At 42.3% G+C, this 27,285-nt stretch overlaps 1 protein-coding gene across 1 annotated transcript in view; it reads right to left on the minus strand.

Annotated features, from left to right (window-relative positions):
* Window positions 1-27,285, minus strand: part of EBNA1BP2 (EBNA1 binding protein 2) — a 352,840-nt gene that overhangs the window by 37,815 nt on the left and 287,740 nt on the right. Inside the window, exon 7 of the mRNA XM_044085375.1 lies at window positions 22,636-22,723. Coding sequence (XP_043941310.1) covers window positions 22,636-22,723 — 88 coding nt within the window. The remainder of the gene's footprint in view (window positions 1-22,635; window positions 22,724-27,285) is intronic.

Raw genomic sequence — 27,285 nt, forward strand, 5'->3', positions numbered from 1 at the left:
AAAGGGAGAAAACAGTTTGAGAACACTGTCATGGTTACATGATAAACTACAATCCATTCATGCAGAATACTGAACAAAATTAGGAAGATCTTTCCATTGACAAAACCAGTATGATTTCATCATATATCAATATATTAAACTCACTGTACATTTTCTCAGTAACTAGCAAACTTAACTACAGGAGCTTAGTAAAAGAGTTAACCCATCTTACAAAAAATAACGAACTAAATTGCTTAATATCATCAGGTGCTGTGTGATAAATCCTCTTTGGTGAATACACAATCTGAATTCCCTTAATTTTTCTGTCAGTTTTTTTCTCATACAAATCCCCAAGGGTGTGCGTGTCTGTGTAGGCTTGCTCCAACATCACGTGATGATGTTATTCTCCACACTAGGAAACCGGACCTAAGATGTGAGATGCCAATTCACGTCAAACCTAACATTTGAGACTGCCAATTCACGTCCTAAAGAGAGCAAGAACATTCCTGTTAAACAAGGCATTGCCTCCAGATCCCTGGATGTTAACTGTTCCTGCTCTACTTGGTACTCATTAGGGCTATCCCCAAGTATAATGCCCCACTGGTATCTACCTGTCCAAACTTGTCACTACTGGAACACTACCACTAAAGGAAAAAAAAAAATATGCAGACCATTTCAAAAAGCCTTGTCCCTCTTCTCAGTATCATACAAGCTACTGACTGACAACCTCTGCCTTGAGTATGGAACTTTAACCGATTATTTTTTGTCAGACCTATTACACATTCGCAAGTCCAGTGGCATCATGCCTTCTCCATCCTAGGCCCCAAACTACAGGAATCCTCCCTACCAATTTTAAAGACCTCACCTTGTACCAGCCATTCCATGCTCAGCTGCTTTCCCTCTGGACACATCACCTAATCTCTCACACTCCCTTTCACCAGTCAGGTGCCTTTGTTTTCCTCACTTTATTTCCTACACTAATAGGCGACTCCTCTTCCACACTGTACATATTGTATAAAGTTGATTTATGTGTAGTCTTTCCTTACTTTTGCTATCTTTTACACTTTGTGCTCTATCCTTTTATTTTCTTCCTTTCTTACTCTAACCATCCCTTTCTACTGTACCTTATACTGTGTACTTCATTATTATTACTGATATTGATTCATTGCTACCTTCACACAACATTTTGTTTTGACAGTACTTGTTAGCTAACTTATCTGTCATTTATATTTTTCTGAGCTGTGACTGAAATAGGTCCATTTGGAACAATGCTCTACCAGAGTTACCAAACTTGAATAAATGAATGAGTGAATAAAAATAACTAAATAAATAAACTAAATGCCTGCTCAAGGGGTCTCAAACTCTTGGACAGAATAAATACAACACATTGGTGAATAGTTTTATCATCACAGAGAATACTGTTTCTATTGAAAACTGTCCACTCCACATAAAGCAAAGTACTTCTCTTACTCTGTCCTGGATTATTCACATGCACAGTATACCGGCTGAACACTACCATGGGAATGTAAGGCTAGGCTTGTTAAAATTCTTACAGATCAATAGTTAAGTACCAAGGAACATATAAGATACAGCAATGGAGGAATGCCCATATTGTACAAGGATATATAAATACATGTCTGTCTAAGACAAAGGGAAATGCACCTTAGCTGATGCAAGGAGAAGTATGAAGTAGCCATCTAAACACAGAGAAGGATACAGAGAAACTATGATTCACAGAACCCATACACAAACGCACACAGACGCAGACAGAGAAACTAGGTCTCACAGGAATGTGTGTGTGTGTGTGTGTGTGTGTGTGTGTGTGTGTGTGTGTGTGTGTGTGTGCGTGTGCGTGTGTTTTGGGGGGGTACAACAGAAACTGACGGACATGCTTTAGTTTGGTTAAGCCAAATCTTTTTTTTTGTATTTGACATGCTTTATTTTACTTTTATTTTGTAACCTGGTAGGTGAACTTGTCCAAAAGACTCTTCTACCACAACCTGTGCCCAAGACAGCAATATGACATAACACATTAAACATATACTGAGACATCATAATAGCACAATATATAGTGATGAGGAAGACATCAAAAAAGAAATTAAATGAGCAATATGAAACAAAAATCACTGTACTCAACTTGTATTAATATACTACTACTAGTGTGAGATCGTAAGACTACCATGTATCATAAAGGCATTTCAGATCGCAATTCTATCCCCCCCAATGGTTATACTGAAAACATGATGATGACAATAGTACAATTATGCTTAGAAGACAGAAAACAATAAAAGGTTCTCACAAAAAGGGTGGAGGGATAATGCTGTTGCATGTAGGACCACAAACTGTAGGGATCAAAAGAGTTTGGTAGAAGACAGTATGGCGTATGGAGATTATATTCACTATCAAGGAGGACTTTCAGTTTTGACAGAAAGTTTGTGTATGCTTTTTACATATATCTTCTGAGAGCTGGTTCCACAGGTAATTTCAGAGAAAGGTTTCTCTCCATCACAAGGCCAAAAGGTGGTCTTGTAAGTATGGCAGTATCTTCATTTGTTCCAAGTGAATGGACAAGAAGATTTTATGTGCAATGGTGGGTCCTGTGGTATGTCAAGAAGTCATGCCCACAGATCTTATTGACTGGATAAGACAAGCGTAGACAGAATTCAGTACTACTACTGGCAGGACGTACTCAAGTTTAGGAAAATAAATAAATAAATTTAGCCCATAGCCTTTCTGACTTAGGGACATACGTGTTACAGATATCTTATATATGTGACCCTTTGGGACCTTCCTTAGTAGATCTATGACTGGGCAGAATACCAATTAAGGTAAAAGGCTATCAGAGGAGGATGGCCAAAAGACAATGGTCAAGAAAGCAAAGTCTATGAGGTACCAAAGAAGGCCTGACTCCTGAAGTTACAATTCAAGCAATGATGCTTAGCAAAAGCATGAATTGAGGACCTACAGACGAGTTTGAAGAAATAAGTGAATGCAGTCAAATCTCTGAAGGCTGACCTCCGAAAGCAACATTTTCCAATAGCTAGAACACTGCCTGATTTCAAAAACATGATTACGCACTTATAGTCTGCCTGGGAAATGACACACCCTTCTTCCTAGATCAAAGAAGATGAAGCAATGATCAATCTTGAAGTCATGCACTAGTTTCAAGCTGGACCTTAGCTATTGATGCATGTTCAAGGCTGAAGACCTTTATCTAGTTTCTGCCCTTGCACCCTTGCACAGTTAAGCACAGTTAAAAGGGAGATAAAGAGATGGACTTGAAGCCAATTTCGGTCCCTACATTTTGGGAGGAAACATAAGCCAGCCTGGGGGGGGGGGGGGGGTCTTATTCTGGTGAAAGCTCAGATAAGGTTGGTTATAAAAAAAAAAAAAAAACAGAATGAAGCTCCAATCAATACCTTGCATGTAAATATGCACCAATACAAGCATCTTCAAAGAGATTAAATTAAAAGACTCTAAAAATCCGCTATGCATGTCTTGTCAATTATGAAATTCACGTCTCAAGGAGCTCTTCTCCTTATTTGAACACTGATCTTTTAATAGCCTGCTTGACCAGCCAGTGCCTGGACACATTCCTGCCATCCTCAGGATCAAGAGAGACAGGAACAGCTAATAATTGTACCATAAGTATGAAACAATAAAAGTCCAAAGCATACAGATTCTGGAGACAAGCAAAAAGAATGTACATACTGAATGAACGAAGTAGAAGATGATACCTCTCTGCCTAAAGGAGAACCACTTGCATTTGGCAGGGTACATATAAAAAGTGAAAGGCTTTCTAGTATTTCAAATACCTTCCGATTCTCCCATCTCTCTATGAAAGCCTACTGGGATCAGTGAATCTGAGCATTCTAAACCAGGAGAGACTCTCTAAAAAATTATTTTTAGTAAACCAGCTAGGAGGAATGTAGAAGATGAGACTTCCTTGGCTTGCAAAGGGGAAGTTTCTTGCACTGCCAGAGACACAACAGCTTACAGACTATGCCACACCCTTGTTGGCTGCCAACAGTAAAGTGAATACATTTTGGTACTTTTTTTTCTAAACTTTAAATACAGAAATCAGGCAGAAAGATGGAAAGGTATCTGTTTTGCCATGAAGACAGACACAGCCACCACCAACTCTTCCTGGCCTTGCTGCACCAAAAAGAAGAGAGGGAGAACTGCTATACGATGCCTGATTAGGACCTCACCTGCTTCGGCTCCGGGCATTGTACAGCACATCAGCCTTCTTGGTAGATGAAAAACTGCTATCTGGATTCTTCCAGATTGTAAATTCATGGCATCCTTGACAATGGGCTCCATATTCAGAATGACTCAGGCTTCCCTTCCTTCCAATATACTCACTCAGATGCTTTGGGGGAAGGGAATCACAGGCCAAACCGTAGTTTTCCACAGCCTAAAGGGTTCCAAAGAAAAGCACAATCTTACAGGGAGCTGCAGTGTGGAGAAGTCTTGCTGTCCTTATCCATCACAAAAATAACGACCTCTGGGTCCTTTGAGTCATCCCACAATTAACAGGCAGATGAACCCTTCCAGCTAAAGACTGGATGCACCCACACATGGCCAACATAACTGTGAGAGTCTGTGATGCACATATTTTAGGTGTCAGGATACTGGGCAATGGCACACGGGACATGCACGGGGAATGGCAGTGTTATGACATCACCTTACCAAAGGTTTACTCCAGTATCCCAGAAGTCACATCTCAAACAACCTGTTAACAGCAGGGAGATTAATCTCTTGTTTTATCACACTTCAGTTGTCATTTGTGAGGAGACAGCTGAAGTGTGTGGATGAAGAGGGAACCTGTGCCTTACTGCAAAAAGTACAGTTTTGTACCTACCATAAATGTAGATGTTCGAAGATCCACATTGCTGCAGTCCTTACATATGGGTAGTCCGCTGTCCTCGGTCGTGAATACCAAAGTATTAGGCTGACGTCGGTCAAGGCGCTTAAAACTAACATCAGGACGTCAGGGTACAAAAGCGCATGACCGACGTCATTTCCTCAGTCTTTTCTTGCCCCAGATGTCAGAAGGCCCTAACAAGAAAGGCCAAAGCCAAAAACCAGCAAAACCTAACCAACCACCCGTGCACTAACCATATTTACACTATGTACAACACAAACCACACCACCACCTTCAACAACAGAGGGAAGGAGGGAGGGTGGACTGCAGCAATGTGGATCTTCGAACATCTACATTTATGGTAGGTACAAAACTGTACTATGTTCTTCATCTCACATTGCTGCAGTCCTTACATATGGGTAGAATCCCAAAGCAGAGGTAAGGGAGGATGGCAAAACTATAAGGAATTAGGAGCTGCCAACATGCCTTGCAAAATTGCAGTTGCAAATCCAGCCCTAGATTTAGAGTAAAGTGGAAGGTGGTAATGCTTAGAGAAAGTATGCACTGAACTCCAAGTAGCTGCTTCCAAAGTATATTTAGTAGCCACCCCCCTTAAAAAGGCTGTAGAAGTGGCAGTAGCCCTAGTGGAATGAGGCCTAATCCCAGCTGGAATCTCCTTACCATGATGGGAATAACAGAAAGCAATACAAAACCCAATCCACTTAGAAATAGTTTGTTTTGAAACAGGTTTGCCCTGAGAACCCAAAGCAAAAGAAACAAACAACTGCTGAGACTGCCTGAACCCTTTAGTTCTGCTCAAATAATATCGCAACTGTCTGTGTATATCCAAAGTGTGCAAAATCCTTTCCCCTTTATTTTGGGGGTTTGCAAAAGTAGGCAAATGAATAGTTTGGTTTAAAGCCACACTAGAAACCACTTTAGGCATAAAAGAAGGGTTAGTACGCAAAGACACCCTGTCCTTGTGGAAAATTAAGAAAGGCTCAACTGCCATAAGGGCCTGTAATTCAGAAACCCTTCTCGCAGAGGTAATGGCCAACAAAAAGCAGTCTTCCAAGATAAATATTTCAACTCTGCCGATGCTGCAGGCTCAAAAGGTTGTAGAGTGAGTTTCTCCAACACAAAATTGAGATCCCAAGCAGGAGTAGGAGCTCTACGTGGGGGTCTTATATTTTTGCCCCTCTAAGGAATTGCTTAAACAAAGGCTGAGAAAATAATGGTGGGTCACAGTCATAGTGAGCAGAAATTGCTGCAGCATGAACCTTTATAGAGGAGAAGGACAAACCTTTGTCCAATAACTCAGTAAGGTATTGAAGCGCAACACTTAAATTAGGTTTAGAAACATCAAAATCCTTTGCAGTACTCCAAAATAAAAATCTCCTCCATTTATCTTAAACTTTCCTTGTACTAGGCCTTCTGGCCTCCAAAATAACATTCAAAACTTGTTGTGGAAGCTGAGACCCTCCAGGGTTTAAAACAGAATATGCCAGGCTGTCAGATGTAGAGAATGAAGTTTGACATTGAGTAAATGACTGTTCTCCTGAGACAGCAGGTGAGGAATCAAGGCAAAGGCCATGGAGGCTCCTGTACCAGACTTCTCAGTAATGGGTACCAGTGCTGTCGAGGCCAATCTGGAGCTATTAAAATCATGCTTGGCTTGTCCTGTCTGACCTTCAGCAGTACCTTTGGGAGGAGAGGCAGAGGTGGAAAGGCATACACGTGAAGATTGCTCCAATTGAATGAGAGCATCCACTTTCCAAGCCGAGGGATGAAACCTTTTGTGCAAAACTTTGGCAGCTGGTAATTTAGTGGAGAAGCTTAACAGATCTATGTCTGGAGTTCCCCATAACACTGTCAATCTCTGAAATACATGAGGATCCAATTTCCACTCGTGGGGATCCATAATTTGTCTGCTCAACACATCTGCTAAGGAGTTCTGTGCTCCTGGCAGAAACCTTGCCTGAAGATTTAGCTGTAAACTGAGAGCAGTCTCCCACAAAATCATTGCTTGTCTGCATAGAGGATAAGAATGTGTTCCCCTTGCTTGTTGATGTACCACATGACAGTTGTGTTGTCTGTTTGAATCAACACCTGCCCTGGAAGAAGTAAATCCTTGAAAGCTATCAATGCAAATTGGACTGCTAACATCTCCTTCAAGTTGATATGTAGATGTTGAAGTCTGGCAGGCCACGTGTCTTGTACCCATTTTCCATTTAGATGAGCTCCCAAGCTTTGTCTGAGGCATCTGTCGTTAAAATCTGACTCGCCTCTGGCCGGGTCACAGAGAGCCCTTGTTTAGGTGACATTCCTGAGCCCACCACAAAAATTCCTTTTGAATGCAAGGTATTATTTGAATGACAGTGTCCAAATCTTGGCAGTGCTGTGTCCATACATTCTTGAGATACCATTGTAGCTTCCTCATATGCAGTTTGGCATTGGGAAGTACCAGAATACAAGATGCCATGAACCCCAAGGCTTGAAGGACTGTCCTTGCAGTCAGCCTGGACTGATGAGACAACTGATGGAAGTAAAGAGAAAGATTCTTTTGTTTGTCCGGGGTCAAAAAGGCCATCTGGGATGCTGTATTCAGTCTCACACCCAGAAAGCACATGTCCTGAGAGGGTACTAGACTGGACTTTATTTCGTTCACAGAATACCCCAGGCATCTTAACACTGCCATCACATACTGTAAATGATGAAGAAGTTTGTCCTTTCCTTGGGCCAGTATCAGGCAATCGTCCAAATAAGGATAGATCTGTATTCCTCTCAGCCTGAAAAAAGCTACCACTGGAGCCAGAACCTTCGTGAACACTCTGGGCAGTAGATAAGCCAAAGGGCAATGCAGAGAACTGATAATGTGAAGTCCCAGCCCGAAAACGCAGATACTTCCTGCAACTGGGCCTGATAGGAACATGAAGGTAAGCCTCCTTGAGATCCAGGGTCACCATCCAGTGATCTTTGCCCAGCAGAGGTAAAAGCTGTTGTAACGTTAACATTTTGAACTTGGGAATGTCCAGATATGTGTTGAGGATGGATAAATCCAAAATTGGTCTCCACGTGTTTCCTTTCTTTGGTACTAGAAACAGGCGAGAATAAAATCCTAGGCCCACTTCTGGCAGAGGAACCGTTGTATGGCCCCTATTTGAAGTAGTAGAGAAATCTGTTTGCGAGCCTCTAGTCTTTGCTGAGGAGGAACGTCCGGCATGCCTTTGAAAGGAGGCAAGGTATGGAAATAAAACTTGTAACCCTGGTGTATGATATCCAATACCCATTTGTCTTGGGTAACCAACATCCAATTTTCCTTGAAGAGTGCTAACCTTCCTCCCAAAGGTGCTGCCAGGCAAGAAGGATCTGGCAGCTGAAAAGTAGGTCATTGGGCCTGTTTACGAAAGGACTGGCCCCTGCCCTCACCGAAGATTGTGCAGGGAACTCCTGTTCTAGGCCTGAAAGAACTCTGAGCTCTGCCCCTACCACGCCTAGATCTACCCCTAGACTGAGAATCATAAGAAGGATACGCCCACCCCTTAGCAGGCCAATTCCTACTAAACTGGAGGCTGAACTTGCAAAAATCTTTAACAGTCTGCATAGACTTAGCCTTGTCTTCCATTTTCTTCAAGACTGACTCCACAGGTGAACCAAACAACACATCAGACTGCAAAGGAGCATCCAAAATCCTTGTCTTAACATGGTCAGATAAATTCTGATCCTTCAACCAGGCGTGCCTGCGAAGAACTGAGCCAGTGGCAGCCACCCTAGACGAGGCCTGCACAGCATCAAAACCACACTGTAATGAATGCTTACCCACCTGTTCAGAGACATGCACCAAATCTTGCAATTCTTTACACTCAATGCCTTCCGCCAGAGCATCCACCTTAGACTTCAATTGAGAAAGAAGAAAGTTTTGATATTTCAACATATGAAACTGGCAATTCAAAGCCCTCATAGCTAAGGTAGAAGATGTATAGACCTTCTTTCCCCATCTATCCAAAGCTCTGGCTTCTTTATCTAGAGGAACCGGATTTTTTACAATAGAGGCCTTGACACCCTTAGGTCCCTGACTAATAGTTTCTGGGTCCGCCCTAGGACTCTTATAAAGATATTTGTGAGCCTCAGGCACCCTGTAATACCTATCCGGCTTAACAGGAGCAGGCGGCAAAGAATCAGGATTAAGTGAAGCCTCTGCAAACACATCTTCCACAACATCCAGAACAGGGTGTATAGCCAAAGGCCTATGCTGGGGTAACAGCAAAAACTCCCTAAGCCTTTTCCTAGAATCAGAGAAGTCCTGACCTTCCCACTTAAAATGTTCCCTCATAGAATGAAGTGTCTCTGAAAAAGAAAAATCCTCTGGAGGAGAAGCAGAAGGAGTGGAATCATCTGCATCAGAATCAGAATAAGGAGAGTACTCCTGCAAGTCTTCAGCCGAAGACTCTGAAACATCCAAGCCTGTACAAAACTTCCCAACTCTGGCTCCACCCTAGGCCTCTTATCAGGAGGGGGCATAGAACCTCTAATCAGAGTAATCAAATCTTCTGCCATTTTAAGCATGTGCTTAGGCACAGACCCTGCTGAACTAGGAGTGACCCCAACAGGAGCTAAACTGGCCTGCCTCTGGGAGAAGCCTTGGAAACCGAAGGAGAAGGCCTAACCACCCTAGGAAGGGAGGGAGTACAGTAACTTGAGAAGCCCCTTCAGCCTGACCTGCCTCCTGAGAGACCACCTCCTGCAAAATCAAAGTCTCCCCTGAGACTCCAGAGAAGTCTCCCGGAACCACCGGTTCCACTGAAGCCTCTAAAGAACCGGCGTCCGAACGGACGACTCATCTGCCTGGGTTTAACTGCTTTGTCTTTGCGCTTCTTCAGAAGCGGGCCGGAGAATCCGACGGCATATTATAATTGCACCGCTTCCCAAAGACCAGCCTAGCACAATCTAACCTTCGCTAATAGTGCGTTTATTGAACCTAGCACAAAAGCGACACCCAACAACGTCGTGCTCAGGCCCCAAACAAGGAATACACAAAGAATGATAATCCCTATGCGGTATCTGTTTCCCACAAGAAATACAGTTATTCACTTTTTCTGACATCCGGTAAAACACTGAGGCAAGAAAAAACCAAAATATTCCCCAACGGGGTACTTAGCCAACTTGGATTCGGTCTGAAATTTCAGAACGCCGAACGGCACTTGCAACGCTGCTTCTGCATCGGACCATGCGGCAAAAAAGACTGAGGAAATGACGTCGGTCATGCGCTTTTGTACCCTGACGTCCTGATGTCAGTTTTAAGCGCCTTGACCGACGTCAGCCTAATACTTTGGTATTCGGGCCGACCGAGGACAGCGGACTACCCATATGTAAGGACTGCAGCAATGTGAGATGAAGAACATCCTGTCGAAGTGAACAGACCAGCAATTTTTTTTTTAATTGCTGGGCTTTCTGCAAATTTTTATTTATTTATCTGAACAGTGAATATACTGTCAGGGATACTTTTTGAATATCTTTATTGGGAGCTAGCAGATTGTACAACATAAGGTAACTTTTTGCTTTTGTCTTTTTTTTTTTTTTTTGACTGATCACTGGGGAGGATGTTCTGTTTTGTACAGGAAGAAGGTATAAAGTCCCCATCTGTTGTGTAAGATTTCCTCTTGTGTGATGGTCAGTGCCAGACTCATCTGCAAGAAGGAGAGGCTTTGCTTGTGTGCTTGGAGTGTGATCCCAAGTGCTTCTGTGCCATTGTGTACATTATGCTCTTTATACAGCACTTTTGCTATTCTTTTCTTATGTATGTACGGAAGTTTTTTTTTTTTTTTTGTGGCAGTTCTCAATACACTGCTGCAGACTTCCAAGGCATTGCTTTTTGAGACATTTAGGACGACATTTAGGACTGCAGTGACTGTGACAGAGGTGAGAATAGCTTAAGTTCCAAGGTTGCAATTATCTTCATTTCAGAGGTGGAATGCAGAGTTTTGATTTCTATTGCTTTTTTTATTGGGGGAGACATCTCATAAAAAGTCCTCTACATTTCTGCAGGATCCGCAGGATTTGAAAGGGGTCCAAATGTTACCTGCAAAGAGGCAGAAGCCTTTTGCATGTTGGGAGTGAGTGATGGTCATGAAGGGTCTGCAATGTCAGTGTTGGGGGGGGGGGTGCAAACTGATTCAGAGCCAGTGCCAAGTCTTACGTTTTTTTTTCTTGGACAGTTTTAGACCTGCCGCACGGTGACTGGTAGATATCTGCAGATAGTGACTCTCCTTAACTGTCATCTTCTGAGTTGGTGAAGGCACCATCTAACAATGACAGTGCATGTTAGGAAGAACATGTAGAAAGGAGATCTCAGCAGCATGTATGTAGCAGAGGCAGCACATGAGACTGCATAGTTCTCATGCTTCAGTACACAGGGTAGGGAGAGAAATTAATGGACACCTTGACGCTGCTGAAAACACAGGTGGTGAGCAAAATGGGATTTCAAAGTATGGGGTGGGTCAACTACACGGGCCGTTTAATCAAAGTTTCAACAGGGAGTTCACTCTAAACATTACATGGTAGGAATCTGACAACCAGCAAGAGTCCTTTAAAAAAAAAAAAAAAAAAAAAAAAGGCATCAACATTATTGACAGATTCCCCCACATTGAGAATGTCCCAGATGGAAGTCAAATTTTCCTCTCTCTCTCTAATCTGTATTAAAACAAACACATAGGCAGCATAGTCTATGAACAGTGGTAATGTGCTCCCATAAATCTTGGAAATGTGTGCATTCCTGGACACACTAACTGACTGTACCTATATGACAACTGGTCTACTCACCCACTCACTCAATGGAAGCCACACTTGCGTGGCTACTGGTCTACTGATCTGCTGCTCAACACTAAACTTCCACTGCCTCATGAGCAGAGATACTTCTGTTCAAATATGAAACTTTTTCAGCTTTCATTTCGGGTAACAAAGATTTTACATATTCACATCCCAGAAAAAAATTAAACCAGTCATCCACTTCGAGGGACAAAAAATTCTATGGTATACACAGCAGGAGAGGTACATCTTTGTGGAAGAGTCCTTCTTCCTACTTAAAGGTCAACTTAGATTTAAACATTACACGTCACTGACATGATCTAGATTTGCAATTAATCTGTGACATTATTGAAAGCTCCAAGGTCGGCACTGGAGGCAAGGGAGTGGTTTATTGTGCTGAAAAACAAAGTGTTATTGGTACACGTTAAATTTACATCCCTTCCCCCATCAGTGTGACATTCGAGCTGATCCTGCCCTACTTAGTAGCTGTCAAAATAAATTAATTATATATAACAACATAATGGACTAAGGTTGATAATTTCCAGCCATGTAGTATATTGTCTTGGATAAAATCACAGACTTAATAATCTACTTAATAATCTGGTTAAATAAGAGGTACCACATCATTACAATTTTTATTTAAAGTACATAAGGGTTATATTATTATGACAGCTACTAAGTAGGGCAGGACCAGCTCGAATGTCACACTGATGGGGGAAGGGATGTGAATTTAATTTGTACCAATAGCACTTTGTTTTACAGCACAATAAACCACTCTAGGAGGAGTGGAAAAACGGACCCCTACGGCAGAAAGAGTCTTGCCGTCCTGCTCACACCTGGTCAATGTATCCTTCACTTGAGGGCCAAACAAAGCTGACCCATCAAAGGGAGAGTTTGTGAAGGACGCCTTAAAGGGATCTGCAAAATTACAGAGTCGCATCCAGGCTTGGCATCTAAGAGCCACACCTGTACCTGCGGCCCTACTCGCTCCATCTGCTGCATATGATATCAGTCGCATGGAGGAGTTAGTAATAGAATTAAGGGTTCCTAGCTGCGAAGCAATTTTTTGTTGAGCCCCTGCAGCTGTGGGATCCTGTACTACTTCACCTAGCTCCTTAAGGATGTCCCTTTGGAGTCTGGTGAAGTGACCTAAGTAGTTCAGCAAACGCATAGCAAAGGTCACTGAAGAGAACATCCGCTTACCATACCTATCCATGGTCCTAGAGTCCTTATTAGGAGGATGGACAGGTACGGAAGGATCTGCAAGTTCCTTCTTAGTGGCAGCCGCCACCACCATGGCATCAGCAGGGATGCCTTTCGTAAGGAAAAGCTTATCTGAAGGGGCAGTAATAAATTTTGACGGCCTCCTAGGAACTGGCTCTACAGAGTCAGGAGCAGCCCAAGCCTTTCGAGCAATAACCTCCATGAGGGGGTCGAAAGGCAGAGACACCCAGGAGGTGGAGGGCCGAGATCCAAACGCCTCTAGGTATACCGACTCATCCTCAGAGGAATTATTGGAGGGCCAGTTTCCCCTCTGTTTTAGGAGTTCTAGGATGTCTGAAAAGGAGACATCCTCAGAGGGGATCTTGATCCCTCCGACTCATCTAAGTCGGTATCTGAAGTGATAGACTCAGGGGAGTCTATATGTTTCCTCTTACAAATCCTCTTGCGCGGAGGATCCCCTGACTGATCAGGAGAATCCTCGGAAGAGGGGGCTATTCCCAGTGGGGAAACCTGAGGCGGAGGATCTCTGGGTCCGGGAGCAAGAGAGATGGCAGAGATATCGACAGGCACCGTAGAGGGAGGAGCTAAGGGAACAGACTGCTGGCTGAGTCCAGTGGCCAGCACACTCTTCATCACCTCGAAGGCCCCCCTCCCAGGGAGGTCCGAGAGAACCCGTTCCGAAGAAGCAGGAACTCCAGGGCCCACCGAAAGGGAAGGCTCCGAGGCAGATGTCGGAGCCGAGCTCACCAAGGCCGAGGCTCCAAGGGGAAGAGTGGGGTCGGACAAGGGTCCGATGCCACTCACCCCTCGGAGGAGACCAGGGAAGCCCGACCACGAATCCCTCTAAGGAAGGTCTCAAGAGGAGATAAGAGTAGTTGCTGAGGGAGCAGAAGGGGGAGGTATCTGCCCCTCAGACATAGCAGAAACTATTCTCGAAGACTCCAGCTCCAAACTCTGAGGTAGAGTCGAAGGAGGAACTACAAGAGGGTGTGGACTAATAGTCGTCTGTTGAGACGGACTAAGTAGCATCTGGGCCAGTGCCTGTGATTTCAATAATCTACTGACCACCCTCTCTAAATCATGGTCAGAAAGCCTGGATGACCTAGATGATCGGCTCCGATGGCTCCGTTCGAAAGGAGAGGTGAGGCCGGAGCCGAGTATCGGTTCCAAGGAAGGGGACCTGGACCTTTCCCTCGAAGGAACCATCGGAGCCGAAACCATAGATGCAGTCAGAGCCGAGGACTTTTCGGCACCGACAGAAGGTCTCGATGCATCGGCTCCGGCCGGAGCCGATACAGACATAAAGGTAAGGGTGTCGGAGCCGGTCGGCGCCGACACCGAAGCCTGAGCCACATGGTGGTCGGAGCCAGTCGGAGCCGACACCGATGTGACTGAACCAGTATCGGCACCGATAGCCATCGGCGAAGGTTTATAACTAGGATCGGCTCCAGCCGGAGCCGATCTCGACTCAGAAAGAGTCGGAACCGAGGCCGCAGGCTTAGACACAGGGCCTTGGAAGACTTAGAAGTCTTGCTCGGAGCCGACTTAGCCGGAGAGCCCTCCGGTTTAAGAAGACCCCTTAATATCAATTTATTTCTCCTCTCCTGCAGGACTCTCTGGCTAAAGGAGTGACAAATCGCACAGCAGTCCTGCAGGTGGAGAGGTCTCAGGCAGTATAAGCAAGAAGTGTGACCGTCTGTCAGAGACATCTTCTGACAGCACGAGTCACACTTCTTAAAGCCTGAGACCCTATCTTTGGACATAGTTGCAGAAAACACACACACAACACAGTCCCAAAGAACAAGTTATCCCAAAAAAAATATTGAGAACTAACCTCTCACACACACACACACACACACCCTGACAAGGGGGGGTGGGTGGGAGGGGAGAAGGCCTGACTAAAAAAATTAAAGAGTGAGGGAAACTTTAGTCAGAAAAGGGCTTAATATAAACTAAAAACGTTAAATATAAAGTTTAAAGTGAAAAGGGGGCTAAGATAGTTTTATATAAAACACTTACCAGGAGCTGGCAAAAGGAGGACCTCATCAGCGAAGCGGCAAACGAGATCTGGGTACTTACCGCCTTGCATCATGGGATATGGGGCTGCCTCGAGCTGATAACAGTGACTCTCGAGCTTAGCAAAGTGCCGAGTCGGAGCCGAGGATCGGCTCCGAACCCATCAAGCAAGAATGAAGGCGAGATTGACAACTTAACATCTATTACTCTATTTTTGTTTTACTTGGATCACTTGTCTGTGGACTTAATAAAGGATTTTCAATTGGAAACAGACTGTCTGCCTTGCTTGGATTACTTTCGAATACTTAGTAATTCTGTACAATTATATGTTTTTTATTATTATTTTTTTTTTTTTTTTTTTTTTTTTACTTAAGACAAGTTAATATACAGTGATTAACTAGAGATATGTATGGACTGAAAATCTTCCACACAGAGAAGTTTCTTACACCGTTTTGTTTTTGGACCCACTATACTTGTTTAGTGGGTTGTTTTGAGACTTCAGGGATACCACAGAGACAAATAATTAATTCCTAATAGTTAATTTGTGCATTTAACTCTTTTTTTGTTTAAATGAACAATGTTAAATCAACTGTGGGACTGGAACAGCTAACTGTGAAGAATATGAAAGCAGAACTAAGAGTTTATTTGGGATGACAAAATGAAAAGAATGTAATGGGAAAAACTTTTTGTTGTTGTGTCTTTCGGCTTTTCCCGGTTAGGGGTCACCACAGCGGAACTCCGGTCCGCTAATGATTGGCAGTAGATTTTTACGTGCTGAGTTGCCAGCTCTGATATGCCCATTCACGCATGTCTCCACACAGAAGACGCTCTAGCTGACAATCAAACAGGACAATGTCTTACTGTGAGGCAACAACGCTACCGCAGCATCACCACCGCAGCTCTAATGCAATGGGAAAAACTAATACTGACTAAGGAACAGGGTGGTTTGGGGCTTCCAGGGTTGCATGCTTAACACATGGTAAGTTATCACTGAATCTAATGTAAGTTACAACTTCACTTCATTAATATTTTATAAACATATAATTACAAAATGGTTGCATTACCAATCAGTACCACAACAGCAAGTGCACCATGCATGGGAATTACGTAGTGTGTTCTCACAAGGAAAATGTTTACATGGCTAAAAAAAGTGTGTGTGTGCGTGTATGTGTCACTGTCATCAGCTGGGAATAGGATCATAGGAAGTTATTAGCCCATGTTCTGACAAGTCAAGCAGGGACAAAGGTGGAATTCCCAGGGGTGTATTTTCTGTTCCCCATCAAGTTATCCAGGTTGCACTTAAAAGGTTTAATGAGGTAATGTGCTTGACGTGGAGAGGGAGTTAATTCCACAGAAAAGGGGAGTCTCTGGGACACAAATCTGTCCTGCCAACAAGTCTTATTAATGTCATAGACCAGGCTGAGGTTGCACGTGTGGGTTACTCGAGTGGAACTTGACTTGCGGATATGCAGCAGTCCCATCAAGGCGGGGTCTGAGATTGCTCTGTATGCCAGACACAGGTCACCTCTGAGGAGTCTGTAAGCAACCCTTGCTGGGGCACCCGAAGGGTGTGTACCCAGCCTGGAGTGAAAAAGGTGCTGAGCTCTGGATGTCAGACTGGCTGCTGAACCTTCTGTGGCAGACATCTTAAAAGTTATTGCAGCAACAGTTAACTAAATGATGAACAGCAAAACATGTGAATTAGATCAAGCCAACTGATACCTCTACACATTTCCTGTAAATAGTCTTGGCGCCAACTATCACCTTATTTATTAAGGAGGAAGTGAATTACATTATACCAAATTTTTATCTGAATGGGGTTGAACCTTACCGAGGGAATAAAGATCACAGTTTGGTCCATGAAACAGAGTTTAGCAGGCTCTCCAACTTCACAGTATATTGCTGCTAATATCAGAAATGAATCAGTTATGGGGGAAAAGTAGTACAAATAATTTATCATGCAGCTTACCCATTGTAAAACTAGGGCCTAATTTCAGCAAATATTCATTTACCTAACAAAGTTTGCAGTGTAGGGAATGGGAACCATTACCTCAAACAAAAAAGAAACTTTATTTAATCCTACAATAACAAAGATCAGTAACAATTAATGCTCTTCAGCAGTGACTATCAACAACATTAACAGATCTCATATAGGCCTGTCCACCTTGTGGCTTACAGGCCGCAAACCAACCTGTTGGAGGCTTCTATGTGGCCTGCAGAGCTAGCAGAATAAAGTATAGTTTTATTAGGAACTTAAGATACATGCAGATGAAAAGGATACAGGGCCTAAATATGTCCTATATGAACTGTCTCAAATACCTTTCACTATACTCAATATCTTATAAACTGCTAAGAGGTGACCTGTTTCTGACATACAAGGCATCCTCTTATCTAATACTGACTGATTTGACTGCACAATGGCAAGTCAAATAGCATCAGAAATACTCGGTCTAAGGATGCAAATCTCTTCTGTAACTAATAGATGGTTCAGGGACAGGTATATTTTGCAGAGAATACCACGGCTCTGGAACAAACTCCTCATCCACATAAAACAAACTTCACCCCTGTCCATATTCAAGCACAACTTGGATCTATGAATAGAAAACTTGCCTCAGGACAGCCCCCTGTACTACTAATGGGCAGAGGCAACTTCTAAATGCTTCATCCCATGCGTGGGTCCTCTTAAATTACCTACAGCATAATCCCAGTTATTCTCATTAGGGGTAATATATAATTAACAACCATGGGATAGGTTAAGGCCAATCTCTAGCCAAATGGGAAAGGTTAATTTGAGCACAAAAACGGAAATTGATTAGACTTAAATGGCCCACAAGGGCAGCTAGCTTAGTACTTTCCTATAAACCTACAAGTTTTGAGTAGAATCACTGTCGCATTTCTCAGTTTTGATATCCTCCCTTCAGGTAGCCTGAATGGCTGGCACAACTTCTAGAATGCTACCTCTCCCCCAAGGCCTTGGCCAGTACCCTACCACTACTGTACAAGGATGTTGGGGGTATAAGCGGTACATCAACCAACACCATCTACAGATCTTGGCTGACCTAGCTACAGCCAAGAAGATCATCTCAGTGCCAAGGCCCAATTAGACCAGACAGTAAGAGCCCTCTGTGATCAGGTCTACCCCAGGGGTACTGGGTACAAATAAAAGATGGATGATGGCCTGGAAGAGAAGTGAGAGGGAAGGTGCAGATGAATGGATTAGGTGTACCAACCCAACCCATGCAGTGAAAAAAAAAATCAAAAGAAAGAAGGGGAGGGTAGATGGACTGCAACAGTGAATCTACATAAATATCCACATTTGTGGTACATTCCTAACACAGCTGCACTACATTCATCATGGTATTCACCACTGCAGTTCTTGTTTTTGGGAAGATTCTTACAGCATTAAGAATAAGAGTGGTTAGAGTCATAATTAGGAGAGAAGGCCTTACAGAGGTAAATATTTCAATGGTCCAATAGGCTACTCCTAAATACTGTCTAGAGAAGATGCAAAAACATATATCCAAGTTGCTGCTTCCAGAACAGATTGCTTGCGGACCCTTCTAAGTAAGGTGCCGTGGCTGCAGTGGCTGAAGTGAAGTGAACAGAATTGCCATGAGATGTGTAACAGTATGAAATATAATGAGCAAGCCATTTTCAGAAAGTTAGTTTACTGGCTTCCCTTTTCCCTTTGACAATGAGATAAATAGCTTATCAGCTTTTCAAATTTAGTCCTGCGTACATAAAATCTCACCCGTTTGTGCACATCAAAAGAATGAAGAGTTCCCTTCCATTTGTTCTGTGACTTAGGAAAGAAAACTGACAAGTGAATGGCTTAATTAATGGATAGCTCAGAAACCATCTTAGGCATAAATGAGGGGTTTGTATGAACTGACATCATGTTCTCTGCACATTAAAGCCTGACGTTCTGATATTCTTGTAGGAAAGATAATAATTGCCAAAAACAGTGCCTTCCAGGATAAAAACATGAATAGTGGAAGCAGCTGGTTCAAAAGGTGATGGGCTCAATTTTAATAAAACACTTAAGATCCCATGACGGGACAATCTCTCTGCTTATGACGGGACAATCTCTCTGCTTGGTGGTCTAAAGTGAAGGGCCCCCTTAAAAAGCTGCTTAAAAACAAAAAAAGGCCTGTCATACAAGGGAAGGTACATGCGTAAACAGCAGAAGCATGCAATGTGACAGATGCATAAGACATGTCAGTTTCATGAAGATCTAAGAGGTATTTGAGGGCCATTGCCACCTTAACCTTGAATGGGCCTAGGTTACAGGACAGACATTGGAGGAGAGTTTTTTACTTGGTTAGTAGGATTTTCTTGTGGTTGGGTTTTATTGCCTCTCTCACAATCATATATGCATGCTTTGCATGCTTTGATATTCTGTGCTTTGTGTGGTAGATATATCAACACTAATCCTACATGCTGGAGGTACTATTAGTAAAACACGGGCCATTCAACTCGCTGCCCTGAAGCATTCTCTGGCTGAAATGTTCTCCTGTGCTATCTTATGGAAATATTACACAAAGTATTTCTTTCTCTGTTGGGAAATAGGCCCTCTGGCTAACTGAGTCCAAAAGGAACCAAGCTAATGTCACTCTTTTGGAAGGCGAGGGGGGAAACTTTAGAATGCTGAAACTGAATGAAACTGCTAACAGTCAACAGTTTAATGCAAGACCTTAGGGACCACCCACATCCTGCTGTGATGTAGTCTGCTTGAGGCATGTAGTGTGTCTTGAAGGGGTAGATGCGAATGCCTTTTTCCAGAAATAAGCACTTACTGGAGCTGACAGTGAAAACCCAGTGTCTGGTCAATCTAAAAAGGCAAGGAGGTAAAGTGACTGCACTTGCTCCCCGCCTCAAACCTGCAGAAGCACCTGTGGCCCTTTGAGATCTAATTTGTCCATAAGAGTGTGAGGAAACAAGAGTGGTAGAAGGGCCTGCAATGTTAACATTTGGAATTTTGGGACCTTGATATGTACTAGGCTTTAAGAGGCCCAGGATTGGCCTCCACGGTTGTTCCTTTTTGGGCACTAGACCTTCAAGATTAGAATCCCATTTCAGTCTTGATAAGGGGTCTATTGGGGGCTCAGTCAACCAGATGTAAGTTGGGACAAAATGCTCTTTGGCACAGCTGGAATGCCTGACATTTCAGGTTTCTTTATGACCTGGAGCTGTGATCTACAGGACCCACCTTTCTCTTGCGATAAGCTCCAATATTTCAGGTACTGAAGCTATCTTTCCTATTTCTTGGTGGGAAGGTGGGGCTGAGGTGGGGAGAAAGATCTGTATAGTCGTGGATGCTCTCTGGTGGTTAACTGACATTTGGGGTCCCCAGGCATTTCCTTCTGGTTTCCCCTGACATTTCTTTTCCGTCTGCTTGCTTATCTTCACCTTGTCAGAGACAGTAATAGCCACATTTAAAAGGGCAATTCCTGTCCGCCTAGGCACGGGGATTGAAAATGCTGTTCCACTGACGGCAGAGTCTTGTCCCCTTTTTTTCCATTTTCTTTATGAATTCATTATTAGGATTCCAAAGAGTAGCTCCTTATTTTGCAGTACACTGAGAAACAGCAGAGTGACTTGCTCTGTCAGGGGAAGTAGCCTCCGCCAGGCATGTCTTCTTATAACCTGTCTGCCATCCTGGGTACTGCATTAACAGCATATTCTCCACACTTTTTCCTGTTCTAGATGGCAGTATGGGCAAGCTGCAATAAACCAAACCACCAGGTCTGCACCTCCTCAATATTCTCCTACATCTGTTTTAGGTGAGCAATTTGATACTTTGGTCGTGTCTTCCTGTTATCTAATGGCATTAAAGGCCAGAGTGACAGCAGTACATACTTTATTCTCAAAACCATTATAACATGTTGCTTTGTCTGTCATTTTTGTAAGAATACTGAGAGAAGAACAGATATGAGTCCTCATGTGGATCCACAGACACCTCTTCTGAATCTACCGCAGGGTTTTATATAGGAATTGATGGGATTACTGGACCATATCAAATCTTTCAAAATTTCTGTAGGGCACAGGGCTGGGGAGTTTGGCTACATGCAGACCACCACAAAAGCATCCTCAAGACCTTATAAACCTGGAGAGAGAGTCAAAGATTTGGCAGCAATCAGGCCCAGTAAATTAAAATACCCTTTTTTGGACCTCTGGATGCCTCTGACTTCCAACCTGAAGTAATGTTTCATTCTGCAAAGTCGGTCTTCCAAAGAGATTCCTTTCTGGGTGAAAAGGAAACAGTATCTTCAGCATTCATGCCACATCCCATGGGACTAAGACATTTAGAATAATTTCGGAATAATAATCTAAAGTTTCCCTCTCAGTCTAAGGAGTCATCCTCTTTTTTTTCAGGAGAGGGGTCCACTTTCTTTTCCAAGGTAAGACTCCTGACACAGATGACACATCAGTCCTCCGGCAATTATCTCAAAAGTTTACAATTCTGACTTTTTAATGAGCTGCTTCCTATTCCAAGGGTACAAAGTTTGAATCTTTCCACCTTCATTTGCCTGCTGTATAACCATGAACAAGCCACTTAACCACACACTGCTTTGGGGCAAATGGGAATTTGAGATCCTTGATCTTTCCTGAATCACATGCCTAGTAACTATGAACCTATCAGAACTTAAATGAGGCAATGTAATATGTAAAGGCTGCCTTGGGCCAAGGAGATCTATTGCTCATGGATATCCAGGACTGGAGGTAAATGGCACAAGCTCACAAGATGCTGGGTAAGCCAGACAACTGCAGGTGACCTAAGGAGCATGACTTATGTTTCATTTTATAAGTCTCCTTTTAGCTTGGGCATCTGCCTTGGACATATGCACCAACGGACATGAATAACGAACTTATACAACATGACCAAAGATGTTCTCCCTTATAACAATGTTGGGTAGACAATCTTCCCTTATGAAATTAAAAAATGTGGGCTTAGTTTATGGACAGCGTCAAAAAGAGTCACCACTTTGAGAACTGTATCATCAAAACACAATGGAAATCCTATCAAAACACAATGGAAATCCTTAAGAAGAATCTGGAATCCACAAATAGCATCCGCTTCCTTGAAGCCTGACATATTCTAATACAGAAGAGTGCCAGACTAACTAGATGATACAAGGCTATAAAATGTAGCCAAAACAGCATTCAGAAAAGAAAAGCCCTTTGCAGGCCATTCGTTCTGTACTGAGTTGCACAGCAAGTTGAATACCAGATCCAATCAAAGCAATATTAACACTGTGAGCTGCAGTAACAGAAAAATAGATCTAAGATGGCACAGATGGATGTCTGTTTGATACAGGGAATACACTATCGTCCCCTGAGGGGGGTGACTGCCATTTCTGGAGGGGGTAGGGTGCTGAGCTCTGGAAGTTAGGCTTTCAAGAAGCTGAAATTCCACTACTACGGCTCCTGCAATAGTGACCTAAATTAAGAATATCACATATTTCAATGCTGTACATGCTACACTGTTACCCCAAACATTCTAATTTGCAAAGTATGGGTTAATAACTATAACAACAAATTCCAAATAAAACAGAAATGTATTTGCAAACCACAGAAAATGAATTAGGTGGTCTGTGCTTCTGAAAGTCTTTTCTGTCCATATCAGCCAAAAAAATTACAAACACAGAATGTTTTGCACATGGGTGCAATGGCAACTACTGAAGAAAGGGGAATTAAATGCATTAGTTGTTTATTTTTATATAATCAGATAACTTTATCATTACCCTTTCTTTATGTGACTTGCTGCACTGTTTCCTTTTTTTTTATGTGTAGTCTGGTCTCCTTCAAGAAAGTCCAGTTTATCAGAGAAACCTAAGGAAACAAAGTGTGATATCAGTGTTACTCCCCTGCGAAATACATGAAAAACAACACTAAACAGGAACTGCTTATAATGAGTCTATGGCTAGTGCACCACAAAACAACGTGGACAGCTTTTGAACACAAAAGTACATACAAGTGCATTAATTTGTCAGCTTAAATAAAAGTAGAACAGGTCAGGTCATCCCTTTAGACTTACAAAGGTTAATCTACTCAGTTACACACTTGAAACACCAAAGATCTGGTTACAATAGAGAGTTGATTATCTGAACTGATTGGGACCTAGGGTCGTTTGGGATACTCAAATGTACACTGAACTGGATAAAAAAAAATTCTAAAATCTTTTTTATGTACACAGGGAACACACTTTTCAACTATGTAGCAATTCCAGTGAACAATAAAAAATATTATTCACACACAAGCGAATATGTATAACCTACTTGTATATTTGTATATTCACACTTTATGATTATTCCTAACCAAAAACTTTGGAAGGCTGTATTCGGATAATCGACTCTACTGTATATAGCATACAAGCAGAAATATGGAACGTGAACTCTACATAACATTTAAAATATTTACTTTTCCTCGATGTCCAAGATGCATACTAAAGATAGGGAAGTGTTCTAGTAGATTTCTCCGTTTCCAACTGTGAGCTAATGATTACCAGTTCAGAGCACTGCCCTTTGGTCTCACCACAACCCCAAGGTATTTACCAAGGTAATAACAGTGGTTGCAGCTCATCTGCATCTCCAGGGTATCCAAGTTTTACCATACCTTGACAATTTGCTCCTTACTGCTACTCCAAGAATCTTTTGCTGCACCATCTAGACCTTCTGCTCTATCTAATGCAAAGCTTAGGAATCACTATAAATTTATCCAAAGGGTCCCACGGAAACCTTCACAATGAAAATAATTAATTGGATGCCATCTAGACTCAGTGTTACAAATTGCAGCGTATTCTCCCTACGACTGGTAGCTACACAAGTACTTCCACATCTTTCACCCTTAGCAAGGTTATTTCTATGACTATTTGGCCTAATGGCTTCCATAATTTTACTAGTCCCTCTAGGCAGGTTCTGCATGAAGGTACTCAATTGGACTCTTTCCATACTGTGGTCTAAGAATAGTCATCCTTTACATAATGAAAATTTGTGTTAATCCAATATGTAGAGATCATGGCAACAGGTGGATAACAGCTCTGTCAGTGATGGAAGGTCACGCCTTCCACATGGATCAGCTGTCGTAACCATAGACATTGCCCTACTAGGGTGGGGGGACATTATGAAGGGAGAATGGCTTCTTGATGTGACCAAGAACTTTGGACCAGTCTTCACATCAGTGTTTGGGGGTTGGAAGGTTGGCAGAATGGTTAAGGTGTTTACCTTGTAGAAACAAGGTGCAAAGTTTGATTCTCACATGGGGTAATTGGCTAGGCTTAAAATGGCCTACACTGGCAGTTCGCCTAGTACTTGCCTATGAATCTTTAAACTCTACAGTTAAGCTTTTCTCAGTAAAAACATATAATAAAGCTTAACTTTCTTAGTCACTGTCCCCTGGCAGCACTGCATTCTCAACTGGTCTTTGCTTGGTAGTCCTTTTTTAACTTCTAAGCAATTCCAGAATTCAACAGTTACCATCTATGAAATATCAGTTTTATATTATAATTTCTCACTTGCAAGGATCACATTTACAATTATATGTCTGGGACATTCTTTAGTAGATTGGACACAAAATGCATACTAAAAGGAAATGCAAACAGTGTGAAATAAACCTTCAGATCTCTGCTATTAGAAAAAAATGAAAGAACAGCTGGCCTACTAGTATTAAAGTAAGAAGTCTGACAACAGCTTGGGTACTGGATAGCTGATCAAGGTCACAGGTTTCTGCTGCTTCACCTACATCTCACTGAGTAACTAATTCATGAAGATTCAAACAGGATGAAAATAGCCTGTTGAACCTCAAACTCAACATTTTTTTCAGGTGGAGGTAGGCTTGGCTTCTAAACACCGGCTTATAATGTACAAACTCTGTAGTTGCACAAGCATGGAGAAAAGACCCCCCCCCCCCCAAGGAAAAAGCAGGCTATCACTGCTAGCATGCATAAAGAAGTCCAATTAGCAGAACTTTCCTAAGAAACACAACTGAGGTGTGCAACCAGGTGTAGTTGCACACTGAACCACTTGTAAGCTTGATACCTTTACATTCAACAATTAGAAAGGAAGCTCTTTCTGCCTTTTCTCTCTACTAGAACTGAAGGCATCTGACAGGGAGGCTTGACCACAAGAATCTCTGGGTGATCAGACTGAGTCACAAACAGAAAAAAAAGAGTAAAGTCTCCTCAAGGTTTTGTGTTCTTGCATGAATGATACATGCAGCAGAGACTAGTACAAAACTATCCATAAATCAGCACCACCACAACACTCCATACAAAATGAAGGGTTCAAGAAAGATCCCTGCTAGCCACCACAGTTTACAACATAATAGGATGTTCCACTCTTCTTTTAACCTGCTCATTGCTACAGGGCGACTATTCCACTAGTCCTAGTGTCTGGGCAGAGGGTAAGCTGGTCAGTCAAGCAGGTACAGCATAAGGATGGGCACTGGGACATGGCAGAGACATGGGATCCATGTAGAGAGTGCCAAAATCAAAATCATAATCTGGAAAGTGCAACTAGCACGGAGATGAAATAAAGGTCTCTAGTTTGGTATTAAGCATATCAATCTAAGGGTTTGCAATTACCTGTGTATTATTTACACCCAAGCACACTAATTTACACTCAGAAAATCAGGCCTGCTCGTAAAAAGGAATAAAACATATGGTGCAAGATGCAATTCAAATGTATTAAGAAAAGATAAGTGAAATACCAGCATGCATCATGACAGTTTTTTTTGTACCTAAAATATAACCTAAAGGAATAACAGTACTGAAGAGATTCGTCTTGTTGCCCTCTTTCTATACAGGATAGGCAAAACTAGAATACAAACCACTAGGTTTAGTTACACTATGACATAACAATAGATTTATAGATCAGAAGGTTTACAGCCTTATTCCACTGTCATGCTTTTAGCACAGCAGCAGCAGAGACTGTGAAGCATAAAACCCTGCCTTAAGTCACAGTATCCTTTCATTCTCCATTGAGCTCAGGGATAGTAATCATACTAACAGAAGAAGTTCATTCTCTTATTACTCTAGTGGCAGTCACATCTCGAGACAAACTGACCCAACTCTGAAATTTTAAGCCCAAAGTTAAAATAGTCCTGTGTACAGGAAAGGAACAAGAGAGAAAGAAAAATATCACTTAAAAGATCTATTTCCATTTCCTGAATTTTAGAAGACTAATTATACTGAATGTAGATGGGTAACAGTCACTATGCTGTAGAATTGTTTTTAGAAATTTGGCAGTTACATATAAATCAATGCTCAGTGCTTTTTAAAATATAAAATATTTACTCTGGGGAACCTGATGTTTTAGATTCTAGGGAACTTAGTAACAAGAGTTTTCAATGAACAGTCATCTTATATGCAATGTAATGTCTATATGTACTGTACTAAATTACGTAATCTCAGTTTCACTACTACATTCAAATAAGTAACAATAAAACAGGGAAGAAACGGATTTCAGGATAGATATCACTACTGAAACAGTAGGAAAGCAGTGATTAATAGAAGAGATACAGATGCCATATGCAAATAAGGGAAGGAGCAATGGCCTGATTCAGAAAGAAAACTTTCCTAGTGCTGAGGTCTCTGCTAGTGGATGAACTGGGACCATGGAAATCTTGCATGACATGACGTAAGGGAGTCTTTCCAAGCAATCCAATGCGACAAAGGTGATACTATGCACAGTAAAATGTGCTGGATCCCATTGTTAAATATAAAATATACATCCTTAAATGTTAATAAGCTAATCCCATGCCATCTGGTATACAGTTCCATTTACAAAAACACATCTTGGAGTTTAACCACATCATGCCTCAGAGAGATACGTATTAAGCTGCCTGACAAGATATGGTTGGTATCAAACTGGAGAAAATACCTTTCAGACAAAAAATATAGAACCGCAGAAGTGGAGAAATACATTTGTAGTAGTTGAACTACACAAGTACAGTTCACAGAGTGGAAAAATGATACTACAACCACCAGGGATAACTTTTAGTTATGTACTCACCATAACTTCAGATGTTTGGGATCCATCTCGCCTACATTCTGTACTGATGGGCTCGGAGCCGATCCCTCGGCTCTGACTCGGCACGCTAATGCTATAGAGCGAGGCCTCTTATTGGCTGAGCTATCTTTATCCCAGGATGCACCACCACTAATCCCCAGATCTTGTTTGTCCGCATTCATGCACACATGCACAACTTGATTATATAACATTGTTAGATGTTTCAAGATGAAACAATAGGATTCGGACCTTCTGATATCCTCTGATCTCCAAGGAAGGGGGAAGGAGGGTGGGTTATTAGGAATGTGAGATGGATCCCAAACATCTGAAGTTATGGTGAGTACATAACTAAAAGATGTTATGTGATCCTATCTCGCCTACATTCTG

Source organism: Protopterus annectens, chromosome 10.part0 (genome assembly GCF_019279795.1).
Source record: "Protopterus annectens isolate FY-2018-M chromosome 10.part0, PAN1.0, whole genome shotgun sequence".
Taxonomy (NCBI): Eukaryota; Metazoa; Chordata; order Ceratodontiformes; family Protopteridae; genus Protopterus; species Protopterus annectens.